The sequence below is a fragment of the Tachysurus vachellii genome, chromosome 1 (genome assembly GCF_030014155.1).
Source record: "Tachysurus vachellii isolate PV-2020 chromosome 1, HZAU_Pvac_v1, whole genome shotgun sequence".
Taxonomy (NCBI): domain Eukaryota; kingdom Metazoa; phylum Chordata; class Actinopteri; order Siluriformes; family Bagridae; genus Tachysurus; species Tachysurus vachellii.
The window spans coordinates 3887339-3900806 of record NC_083460.1 but is presented as its reverse complement, the minus strand read 5'-3'; the positions used below and the strand labels follow the sequence as shown (position 1 = coordinate 3900806).

The window sequence follows — 13468 nt, the reverse complement described above, 5'->3', positions numbered from 1 at the left end:
ACAATAAACCTAATTACAAAAATCTAATAAAAAATAAAAACGCATGTAAAAACGCATGTAAACAAAAAGAAATAAAATAAATACGAGACATTTAACAATATGACATTTATTAGAGTGCAATAATACAACAGACAATAAACTATGTAGTAAAACCAGGCAATAAATAATAAATAATAAATATATTAAGACACGTTATAGGGAAAATGAACTAGTTTCCGTCTCGCTGTTCAGTGCTTTCACCTTTGCTTTAATTATGGTACCCCGCGTTCAATTGTTCCTGGGTTTGGAAGGGCTGATTGCGCATGCGCAGCTCGTTTGGAAAGTGGCTGTCAGTGGACGCTGTGTAGGCAGAAGGACGGCTGATGGAAGCGCGTCCCGGTGCGCCGCAGCATGTCGCGCCGTACCGGCAGCTCGCGACGCACTCCGTCTGCTCGTCGGGTTTCTGAAATGAGAACATGCCGTTATAGTTCAGCGGCGGGCTGAGCTGGCTGTCCGGAGAAGCGCTGTTGTAATAGGAGTCATACATGTTGCAGTAGGAGAAAGAGCGGAAGTGTTTGGTGGCGTCTGCACGGCTCGTTTCTGCATTTGCGTAAGCGTAGGGAGCATCACACGGAGGTGAAACGTCACCCGGACTGGCGAGGAAACGTCCCGCGTTGAGCTGCAGGCACCCTGCTACCAAGTTGGTGGTGGGTTGAGAAAGACCTTTGCACAGGGTTCTTGCAAACGCCACAAGGTCGGGCCGCGTGCCAGAACTGAGCGTCTCCGACAAGGCCCGGATGTAGTTCTTGGCCAGACGCAGGGTTTCTATCTTGGACAGCTTCTGAGCACTCGAGTAACATGGCACGACCTTGCGCAGGCTTTCCAGTGCACTGTTCAAGCCATGCATGCGACTCCGTTCACGTGCATTTGCCTCCTGGCGCCGCAGTCGGGCCCTGTCTGAGCCGGCACCTGACTGGCGTCTTCTCGGAGTACGCCTTTTGCTCAGGCCGCCCTCGTCCTGCTCTTCATCCTGGTCTTCGTCTCGCTCTTCTTCATCATCCCTGTCTGAGCTTTCTTCGTGCAGATCCAAATTGTCAAACCGTTGTCTGCGTTGATCTTGTTTATCTTGTCTATGGCTGTCATGGACGCTTGAACGTGGAAAGCTTGCTCCAAACTGAGGCTCACGCATTGCGTCTGGCTCATCTGGTGGTGCGGTCAACATTGTCCCTAAAGACAAGGACACAATTAATGTAACACACTGTGAGCAGGAGTTTCAGTCCCCTTTAACACTTTACAACACTGGAGCAGGTCAATATTTATTCCCTAGTGTCTTCTTGGGACTCTTGCATACTGAGAATCCTTGGAAAGCCATTCTGGCTTAATGGCATCTCTCCAAACAGGGCTTGTTCGTTAAAATGAATGAATTCAGAAATCAAATTTCCATCTAAATGTTGTTGAAAATTCTTTTTTGAGTTAAATTGTGAAATTAAGGCTTCAACATAACCTCATTAAATTCAGAATTCAAATCTGACGAGTCCAGAAGGAACAAAATAATAATAAAGATTACAATATTGAGTTAATTCAGCATTGTAGGTGTTAATTCAGTACATTTTCAGAATAATTAGATACTACACATCATTTTATAATCAGTTTAATATAGACATAGCTTTTTACTAAAGGTACAACAAAAGACATTTTATAAAAAATATTACATTTTCAAGTAATGTAAAGTATTCAAGTAACATCCTTTTTTTCAGTTCTGGTTATTAAAGGAGCTTTTTATGATGTTTTTCTGAAGCACCTAATGATTCCCACTGCACATAGCCTCAAACACAATGTATAAGTTTGTGGTGCAAAATGAAAGTTACGTTCTTTTTAATAGCACCTTTATTTTTTGAACTGGATCCTCAAAGTGCACTTTTTGATCAAACTGAATTCGGCTTATCGTTAAAAATAAATTTCCCAAAGGTCTGTTCATATCAACTGCTCCATTGGGAATGAATACAGAGATTTACTTTACATTTCTTCTGACAATTAAAGAATACAGACGTTCAGACATCCTGAATAGGATGGTAAGGTCATGTCCTTATCTGTGTCTGATGTTTTGTCTACGCTACACAGCAAAATCCCTAGTGATGAATTAACCTGCATAACATTTCTGTAAGTACACATGGACACAATGGAAATATAGGTGTTGAGACTAAAGGAATAAATGAAAAATTAACAATATTGATGCATAGGATTAATGAGTTATATCATATTAATTTGGCTCACCTGCTTTTTCTCTTAATATTTAGTTTGCATGTTCCAAAAATTCCACTCAGCCTCAGCACCATGCGCCTTCCATGTGTCTGCTGTGAGCCTCTTAGAATTCCTTTAATCTCGTTTTCACTCTCCTCTCACTCTCCGTCTCTCTCTCTCTTTCGCTGTGAGAAAAGTGACACCCGTGCCAACTGCCAGCGCGGGTACCCGTGCCATCTGCCACTGACGTCTCGCGGCGGAGCTGGTCACGTGGCGCGCTCTCGTGGGACTTCCATCCTGTACCAATCATCTGGCGCACCCGCTAATGGGCACCGTGAGGCTTTCATTTACCTACCGTCAAAAAAATCAAGGCAGATTCCAACATTGTCATGCTGTTAAGGATGTACTCCGAGATTTTTCAGGAGGTGTTTGTTTTCTAGTTAGAAAGCTACGCAGAATCTCTACAAAATGATGTGCTCAGTACGTGTCTTTGTCACATGCAAGAGAACCACTGCGATTGAGGTAATAGCCTACTAATCTCGGTTCTCGTCACTTGTCACAAGTGATCAGTCACATCTCAAGAGATTGTCAGTCCAGGGAGAAACACACACACACACACACACAGAAAGAGAGATTGCACAGGATTTATAGAATAATAGAATAGAGACACAGTGACTATGTGATCAGAAGAACCCAGATGCTGTCCTGGCTGATCGAAGTTCAGGACCGTTTATTATACATAATGTACAGAATTTGGTGTCAGAACAACCAAAGACCAAACTGCACCAAAGTCTGGACTGCTGGATTTGTGAATATTTGCTCTGCCTTTACATGGTACTCATAGACACGCGTAAGTCCGTTCGGTCCTGACGTAACTGGGGGCTGTCAGAAAACTCATTATGGAGCATAAATATAGTAAATGTTGTTTATTGCAGTACTACACCTTCTCATATCTTTTCATCTGGATTTTTTTTTCAGAGATCCAAAAAACCCAAAAACAAAGATTCTGTAACTCTATGTATCATTACACATTGACACTAATGCCATAATGCTCTATAGCATAATAAAAGGAAATATATATATATAATTCTTAACATTATTTTAAACATTAAAAACTTATAAATCTGTAGACTGTCCTTGAAAAGAAATATATAATAACAGCTTTAACAGTGATTTTATTTGAAAGCTGATGAATGTTACTTTTGTATTAAATAGCCAAGTACAATAGAAGACTGTCTAGCTACTTAGCTAAGTAACTAGCTTGTGTTTTTTTTTTATATTTTGTTTGTATTTTTATTTCTCTATAAGAGTAAGAAGTCAGATTAAGGTCAGCTTCACTTTTTACCCTTTATTACATTTCATGAAACAAGGTTTAGTGTTTTTCTTTTCAGAGCAATTAAAAAACAACTATGCTAGGCTAAGCTACATAGGCTGCTTTCTGAGGTAAAATAGTATCAATTTACAACATGCAATACAGTTTGATGGTGAAAAAGTGTTCAAAAATCACTCTAAATGTATTGTATAAGCATATAAAATGCATGTTTTTACCTCAAGAGTAGCTACAGTTAGCGTTAGAGCTTTATATCTCCTTATATATCATCACAGTGCACTGGAAATGCTCTTAAACCTGTTTGACATGGAGGAGATTAAGCTATTCTTAATCCCAAATGGACAGAATTATTACTCTATAAAGAAGAAATAAAACAGATTCCACAAGCTTTAGTATGCTAGTTAGCTAGCCAACCTTCTCCTGCACTAGCCTAATCACTGTTTACATCAACTCTTTTAAAATGCTGCTTTCTTTCTTTCTTTTCTTTTCTTTTTTAGGATAACAGGATAACATAACCTCAGGATGTTATCCTAGTTAACCTAGTTATCCTAGCTGTATCCTCCAGCTGCCTAATGCTGAGGTGATAAGTTATTTCTGTCCATACAATCTAACTCTAGATTGAATGAACACATAGTGTGTATGGTGATAAGCTTGTATTTATTCAGTGTTGGGTTTCAGTAGTTATCTTGTACATGACATAAACAGGTGACATAACTAGCGAAACCTGATCAAACTTAGCGAACCGCGTTAATGACGTTTTACATTTTACACTTTCACATACGTTGCATTGTTATGTTCATTCTGAATCCAAAGCATGGTTCTGTCTCTAATATACACAGACACAGTCACACTCAAGAACACACACCTTACACACACACACACACACACTTTCCACCTAACCCCCCCATTCTCTCTAAAAAATGCCTCAGCTGGCATCCCGCACGTTCTGGTCCACTACACACACCGGCATCTGATGAGTCCGACTCTGCATTTCAGACTAATCAGTCTGCTGCGCTAATTGCAAATGCAAATATGCAAATTTATATAATTAATTACTCCACTAATTAGTTCTCCGTTCTTTTCAGGTAATAAATCATTGTGTGGTTGAAAGAGAGAGCGAACATGAGAGGGGCAGGGCAGTTGCTCCATACACACAAAAGATTCAAAGTTTCAAAAGCCCTCAGAGCTTTAGAACGAGGTTCTTGTCACTGGTGTCAGATAGCATAATTCTGAACTAATCTAGGAAATTTTATGAATGTCTTCATTTTGTAGAGTAAAAATTTAAACCCAGTGCTACTGAACAATTTGGAGGAATAAAGCAAGTCACTTTGGTGATAATTTCTCCCATTGTGTACGTTGGAACTGTAGATGAGGGGCTTCTTAGTAGACTCAGTAGATGCAAATGCAACTATTCCTCCAGTTCACCATACCAAGCCTGTAAATGTTAAAGAATTGAATTCTATATAGCCAAAAGTTTGTGCACCCCTGACATCACAGCCATATGTATTTCTTTACCAAACTGTTGCTATCAAGTCGGAAGCACACAATTGTACAGAATGACTCTGTATGATGCAGCTTTACAAACTCCTTCCATTGGGAAATATATGTGGTCCAAACAGCATGACAATGCCCCGGTGCACAAAGCTCCATAGTGCGTTAAGGTTGGACTGGAAGAACACGAGTGTCCTACACAGAGCCATGACTCTGACTCAACCTCACTCAACACCTTTGGGATAAACTGGAACACTGACTGACTTCAGTGTCTGATCTTGCTACTGCTCTTGTAGCCGAATAAACAAAAATCCACACAGCCAGGCTTCAATATCTAATGGAAAGTCTCTTCAGAAGAGAAGAGTGAGGCTGAGTATAACAGCACATGAGGAAAAATCTAAAAACATGCACATATGGGTGTAATGGTCAGGGGTGCACAAACCTTTGCCCATGTATATCATATGTTAAAATAACAACAATACATAATCAAACTAACAAAACACAAGATTCACTACTTAATGGTAAGTACATCTTTCACATTATTAGCATCACTTCCTTTCAAGACAGCAGCATTTGATTTCAAATCAGTTTGGTTTCTATGTTGCGCTACTGACAACTTAAATTGGTACAGAGCAGATTCACGGAAATCTGGATGTAGATGTAGAGCTCTAATAAACAAACCAGATGTGACAATGATGAGAAAACATCCCCAGAAGCCATGAGGAAGAAACCTTCAGAGAACCGGACTCGAAGAAGGAGCCCATCATCTTCCAGAAGAGATGATCCACTGAAGAAAGGATGAATCTTTGATGAACCTTCAAGATTATTCCGTAACAAACACTTTGAAGTATTCAGTCGTAGCGTACGAGCTCTTTATGGAACGTTCAGCCATTTAGTCCAGTGAAATGTATGTAGATGATGGGTAGAAGTGTATCCTTGGTTTGTTCCTTCTAAGCTCTGGTGATAATGACAGCTCTTGGTTCTTTAATTACCACATTATCAGGTCTACAAGACAGTGTAAGGAGCTGAGCTGTGAACGAAAGAGCAATACAGTTGAAGAGCAGAGGTGTGAGGGTTTAATGTGAAAGCTGCATATTGACCTGCTTGTCAAATGGGGTGATGTGTCTTAAAGGCTCCTTCCCCCAAACAGACACACACCCACACCCACCCACACACACACACACACACACACACACACACACACGCACACCATCACAAACGTATAGTGTGTAAAACATCTTTCAGGTATGATCCATGTGGTATATGGTAGCCAGCAGGGGCAATTCTAGGGTCAGAGCTTTAGGGGTGCTGAGCACCCAATGAGCCCCACTGCCACCACCCACCCTCTTTTCACACAAAAACAGCCCCCTGTAACCAACACAAAACCTTCTTCACTCAGCTGCTTTTCCTGACCGTTAACTCCACGTGCCTCCTTTTGTATCAACAGTCATCAGATTGGTTAGATTAGATTCAACTTTATTGTCACTGAACAAAGTAACAGGTACTTGGACAACAAAATGTAATTCATCTTCTGTAAATTATTTACAAATGGCCATGTATCAAATTAACGCTAAACTTTACAAACAGAGACACACGTACGCACTACACAGGTACGCAGTTTATTTGTCGCGCTGCTGTTTTTGTTTCACGCTCTAGCGGTTAATAAACAGAACTGCATGCGTCTTGCGGAAGAACATTGTAACCGGCGATACTTCTCTCCGTTTATGACTATGGACGAGTCACCCAGGTCCTGTGCTACTCCACACACACACTAGATTAAAGACTTGGTATAAATAAATAAATAAATAAATAAATAAATAAATAGGAAAACTAACCAACTTGTACCACTGACTTAAAAAACTTTATCAAAGTTGAAACTTTTCTAATAAACATTTTGTCTATAAAAACATTGGTTTCCTACATTACCCACAATGCCATTCTGCTTTCATGCTCATAGCACCGTCAGACTGCTAACTAGCTGAACCGAGCTGATCTGCACCTTCTACACGGGGCTTCTCGTTAATATGCCGGTGACTGTCGCCGGAAAATGATACATGAGAAAAGAAGTTTGTTTTTAGTTAACGCTGTAATCTGATGGTTAGCAATTACACACATTTAGGATTGTTGCAAGTGTAAATATCTGATATTGTGACCTCAGCACTGCAAATAGCATCAGACTCACAAGGAAAAAAATACACTGATAAATCAGAAAACATTTAATGTTTCATGTTGAACTTTTCCTGTTTTCACAGTGAAAAAATCAGTATGTGTAACTGCTTGTGTTCCCAGGTTTGTGTGTGTGTTGTGTGCATGTTTTACAATAAGTGTCTATCATGTCGCAGGCTGGCTGTGTGTGTGAGTGTGTGTGTGTGCGTGTCTTTACAGTAAGTGTGTGTATCATATCTGTAGGCTGTCTCAGTGTGTGTGTGTGTGTGTGTGTGTGTTAAGAGCAAGTGTGTGTATCATGTCTGATACAGGCTGTATGTGTGTGTGTGTGTGTGTGTGTCTTTACAGTAAGTGTGTGTATCATATCTGTAGGCTGTCTCAGTGTGTGTGTGTGTGTGTGTGTGTGTTAAGAGCAAGTGTGTGTATCATGTCTGATACAGGCTGTATGTGTGTGTGTGTGTGTTTGGGTGTGTTTCTTAACAGCAAGTGTGTGTATCATGTCTGATACAGGCTGTATGTGTGTGTGTGTGTGTGTGTGTGTTTGTGTGTGTGTGTTTCTTAACAGCAAGTGTGTGTATCATATCTGTTGGCTGTCTCAGTGTGTGTGTGTGTGTGTGTGTGTGTGTGTGTGTTAAGAGCAAGTGTGTGTATCATTTCTGATACAGGCTGTATGTGTGTGTGTGTCTTAACAGCAAGTGTGTGTATCATATCTTTTGGCTGTCTCAGTGTGTATGTGTGTGTGTTAAGAGCAAGTGTGTGTATCATGTCTGATAAAGGCTGTATGTGTGTGTGTGTGTTACTTAACAGCAAGTGTGTGTATCATGTCTGATACAGGCTGTGTGTGTGTGTGTGTGTGTGTGTGTGTGTGTGTGTTAAGAGCAAGTGTGTGTATCATGTCTGATACAGGCTGTATGTGTGTGTGTCTTAACAGCAAGTGTGTGTATCATATCTGTAGGCTGTCTCAGTGTGTGTGTGTGTGTGTTAAGAGCAAGTGTGTGTATCATGTCTGATAAAGGCTGTATGTGTGTGTGTGTGTTACTTAACAGCAAGTGTGTGTATCATGTCTGATACAGGCTGTATATGTGTGTGTGTGTGTGTGTGTGTGTGTGTGTGTGTTTGTGTGTGTTTCTTAACAGCAAGTGTGTGTATCATATCTGTTGGCTGTCTCAGTGTGTATGTGTGTGTGTGTGTGTTAAGAGCAAGTGTGTGTATCATGTCTGATAAAGGCTGTATGTGTGTGTGTGTGTGTTACTTAACAGCAAGTGTGTGTATCATGTCTGATACAGGCTGTATATGTGTGTGTGTGTGTGTGTGTGTGTGTGTGTGTGTGTGTGTGTGTGTGTGTGTGTGTGTGTGTGTGTGTTTCTTAACAGCAAGTGTGTGTATCATGTATTATACAGGCTGGCCGTGAGTGTGTGTGAGTGTATGTGTGTAGGGGTGACTGGGGAAGCCCAGGCCTGAGTGCTGTGCTCTACAGCTGTGCTGTTTTTTCCAATTACCTCACCCAGATGCTCATATGCCACCACACAAGTCTGCACAGGTGGCTCCTCAGACAGACCGAGAGGTATGTGCAGAAAATGACAATGGACACTGTTATACATACACACACACAAACACACACAAGGGAGCCCTCTGAGTGGCACGCTGTAAAATTGACTTCATTCCGATTTAATAAAGACCTCCACAAGGCAAAGGAAGACTGCGTGTTCATGCCAAACCCCCAGTCATATATGTGTAATTCGATTAAAGATGATTATAGTAAAACAATGACCTCCTGATGATGACATGTTTTTTGAGTTGATTGATTTTTTTTTCCTCACTGAACATACATCCAGGGAAAACCAAACGGCTCAAGCGCAAGTGAGAGTAGCTTAGCACACGCGATCGACTACACAGATGGAGGCGATCAGTTATGCTAATGACAATGAAGGATGAAATCATGAATAATTCAGATGTTTTTAAAAGATAATGTAAATATGTTGCTGGTTGGATTTCATGGAAGAGGAAGTGAGATGAAGTGAAATCGTGCAATCTTGCTTCGGGCTAAAATAGCACATGGAAAAACAAACAGAAGACGACAGTAAAGCAACCGAAAAGCTGTAGATGGTTTACTGTATGTATGAATGTCGTTTTGATTTGTTTTTTTCATAGCATATAAAATAATCACTACTATCTCAGGCATAACTATACCTCTCTCTCTCTCTCTCTCTCTCTCTCTCTCTCTTTCTGCTACCTGGAAATTGGCTTCTTAATTTCTTTCTTCATCACCAATTAAATTACAGACAAATAAACTGTATTTGTTTACAGACAAATTTCTAATGTACATCATCCTTTACCCACATCTCCATTTTTCTTTCAAAATTTTCAGTATGTTTTTAATGTACTGAATCTACATGCACATGCATTTGACTTGTGTGTGTGTGTGTGTTTGTGTGTGTTTCTTAACAGCAAGTGTGTGTATCATATATGTTGGCTGTCTCAGTGTGTGTGTGTGTTTAAGAGCAAGTGTGTGTATCATGTCTCATACAGGCTGTATGTGTGTGTGGGTGTGTGTGTGTCTTAACAGCAAGTGTGTGTATCATATCTGTAGGCTGTCTCAGTGTGTATGTGTGTGTGTGTGTGTTAAGAGCAAGTGTGTGTATCATGTCTGATACAGGCTGTGTGTGTGTGTGTGTGTGTGCGTGTGTGTGTGGGCGTGTGTGTGTGTTTCTTAACAGCAAGTGTGTATCATATCTGTTGGCTGTCTCAGTGTGTATGTGTGTGTTAAGAGCAAGTGTGTGTATCATGTCTGATACAGGCTGTATGTGTGTGTGTGTGTGTGTGTTTCTTAACAGCAAGTGTGTGTATCATGTATTATACAGGCTGGCTGGCATGTATAAAGATTATTCAGAAAGTTCAGAATCTTTGATATATACAGTACGTACCAGCGGAGGATAATACATCTAATATGTCACATGTATTGAGTATTTGACAAAGCTCTGTCGTCATTATGCCACCAATCTTCAGTATATTCAAAACGTGAATATCTGTCACGTATATATACACCTTCATATTGACACTCGTTTTAACACCTTCCCTCTGTACGCCATTGTTCTGACAATTCAGCATATGGTCTGCTGTTGGGTCACACGCTTCTTGCTAACAGCTCCTTTTTGCAGAGCCAGCGTTCACACTCTCATTTCAAGATGCAGATTGCGAGGTGTACGGTGCCTTCTCACATTCAGCCCTCATTGTGTTCAACTGAGACGTGTTAAAGAGAAATTACAATATGAGTCGGAGTAAATTTTGTGGCTGTAGCTATGGGTGTCGTGTAGCTTGGATATGAGCAAGCCGAAAAACGATATCACGTAGATTAGAGACTCCCACGTCTCTGCAGATGTTGCACCTGAAACAGATATGAGATATTAGCTATAAAATATGATGGTGCTGGCAGTTCGAGACGCACCCCCGGCCTTGCACCCTGCCTGCGCTGGCATCTGTGGAGCTCGTGTTCCTCCCTGCGTGCATGCAACCTATTAATTACTCATATTGATGATGAGAGTCAGTGCCGAAACGGCTCAAATAGACATGTACGAGATACATTAGACAACTTCATTGGAAATTTAGCTGTAATTTATAATCTGAAGTTTACAAAAAATATATTATGGAATTTGTCAAAATGAACCTAAGATTGATTTAATTAGCACTGTCCCAGAAGCTTGAATTCATATCTATTAAGTGCTCTAACTGAACCCGGAAACACATTGAATCTGCTTCAACAAAACTTCTTGATAGTGTTTTTTTTTTGTTTTTTGTTTTTTTTTTTTACATTTACTTACTTAATTTCATACCTTTCACACCTTTGGCATGTAGCAGACCTCATAATTCATACCTTGTATTCACATTCACAGTGATATCTATGATGGACTAGAAGAAATTAGCAGCATATACTTTGGAATGCAGCACATTTAGATCAACACCATGTCCAGAGCTTCATTAGGAGCAAAATCTCAACCCTACAGATATACTTTATATAATACTTTATAAATGTATACCAGCCTGGAATCAGCACCATGGACAGCACTAAATGGAGCCAAGGTGAAAAGAAGGACTCCTTGCACAGCTAAACCTCTGAGCACTAACACGTTGCCAGATCATTAAGGAAAGGACAAAAGGTCATTGTACCAAAGACAAAGGATGTCCTGTAGATCATCATTATCTAGCCTTCAATGTCCCACAAACCTTTTGAGAAATATGGGAAGAAATAGATTCCTAATCTGGATATATAAACAGGATATACCCCAGAATGCTGGACCAACCTGGCACACAGTCATGTGTTTAAATTTGTTTCATGAACATAAACAGACAGGAAGTACAAACCCTGCTAAATAAAATAAGACACGTAAAAATCTGATCATATCTAATGGCATTGAGGATAGCTTCTGACCTTCAAAACTGGCAAATCCAATAATATCATTAATGCCCCATTACCACACTTGAGAAACACAATAAGCTCTTTAAGACTTGCTGATAGAAGGAATATATATATATATACGTGTATATATATATATATATATATATATATATATATATATATATATATATATATATATATATATATATATATATATATATATATATACATATATATATACGTATATATATATATATATACGTATATATAATATGATAAAAGTCAGGGGGGCACGGTGGCTTATTGGTTAGCACGTTTGCCACACCACCAGGGTTGGGGGTTCGAGTCCCGCCTCCGCCTTGTGTGTGTGGAGTTTGCATGTTCTCCCCGTGCCTCCGGGTACTCCGGTTTCCTTCCCCGGTCCAAAGACATGCATGGTAGGTTGACTGAAATCTCTGGAAAATTGTCCGTAGTGTGTGACTGCATGAGTGAATGAGAGTGTATGTGTGTGTGTGTGTGTGCCCTGCAATGGGTTGGCACTCCGTCCAGGGTGTATCCTGCCTTGATGCCCGATGACGCCTGAGATAGGCACAGGCTCCCCGTGACCCGAGGTAGTTCGGATAAGCGGTAGAAAATGAATGAATGAATGAATGAATGATAAAAGTCTTGGCAAATCTTCATTGGCTGCAGCCTAGCATCAGGAGTGGACCTACTTGAGAATAAGAATTCCCCTTCAAACTGAATGAGCCAGACCGTTTTCATGACTTGCTGTTTGCTTCAGCTAGATGACTTGTCTTTTATCCATGTGGTCATGAGGGTAATATAAAGAACCGGTGAAACTTTACTTATTAGCCAAATCCAAGCACACCATTGAAACACCAGCATGGTGGAGGAAATGGCACATATGGAAGACAGTCCTTTAGTGGTGAGGGGAAGAGAATGGAAGCCACTGGTCTGCTGGCAAAATCATGGATCCCTTGGAGAAAATCCAAAGCAATACAAATGGTCACTGTGGAGGGTTGTCTGGTCCTGGCACTAGTTGACTTATGCAGAGCTGTGATGCTAGCTGAGCTCAGGATGCTGGCATGCCAGAGCCGAACCATGGGAAACCTCCTGGTGGCAGAGTGCATTCAAACAGTTCCCGTGACAACATTGTTTACCAGTGCCGTCATGTCTAAACACAGTGTTCAGAGATTATTGGTCCTGAGTGAGGAGGATCGAGCTGAAGAGGTCAAACTTGAAGACAAGATAGTCAAGTCAATTAATTTTTGAAGCAAAAGGCCAAGGTTTACCTGAAATACTACTCAAGACTAATCTTAGTTAGGATACTCTAGTCTGATCACCTTTTCTATGGAGAAGACGGTAGGAGGGGGGGTCAGTAAGCAGCTTCTGAACTTGTGGTCAGTGAGCAGCTACTAAACTTCTGGCAAGATTCAAAGAAAATGCAGTCATTATGGGTAGCTGTATATTATTAATTATTTCAGCAATGTTTTGACCAAATAGACCCGTTCCACATGACAGTGGATTCCCTGGACCCCACCCATCCTACCTCCTGATGCACCTTTCTGCTTATTATAACCAGTATTATATTATATCCAGTGCCCTAAACAGAACTCATAAACTAAAGTCAAATGGTCCCTTAAAACTTAATGGTCCCATTCATTCATTCATCTTCTACCGCTTATCCGAACTACCTCGGGTCACGGGGAGCCTGTGCCTATCTCAGGCGTCATCGGGCATCAAGGCAGGATACACCCTGGACGGAGTGCCAACCCATCGCAGGGCGCACACACACACACTCTCTCATTCACTCACACAATCACACACTACGGACAATTTTTCCAGAGATGCCAATCAACCTACCATGC

The 13468-nt window shown here is 40.7% G+C and overlaps 2 protein-coding genes across 2 annotated transcripts in view; one reads left to right on the top strand and one right to left on the bottom strand.

Annotated features, from left to right (window-relative positions):
- The window catches only part of LOC132844833 (protein THEM6-like), a 261817-nt gene that overhangs the window by 178938 nt on the left and 69411 nt on the right, over nt 1-13468 (top strand). The window lies entirely within an intron of this gene.
- On the bottom strand, nt 248-2369 carry neurod6b (neuronal differentiation 6b). Its single transcript, XM_060891212.1, has 2 exons — nt 2254-2369; nt 248-1206 (listed from the first exon to the last, which is right to left on the bottom strand). Exon 2 carries the CDS (start codon nt 1199-1201, stop codon nt 248-250), a length of 954 nt encoding a protein of 317 aa, XP_060747195.1. The 5' UTR covers nt 1202-1206; nt 2254-2369.

Excerpts from the sequence above, each read along its gene's own strand:
- neurod6b (XM_060891212.1), bottom strand. The coding sequence starts at position 1,201 with ATGTTGACCGCACCACCAGATGAGCCAGACGCAATGCGTGAGCCTCAG.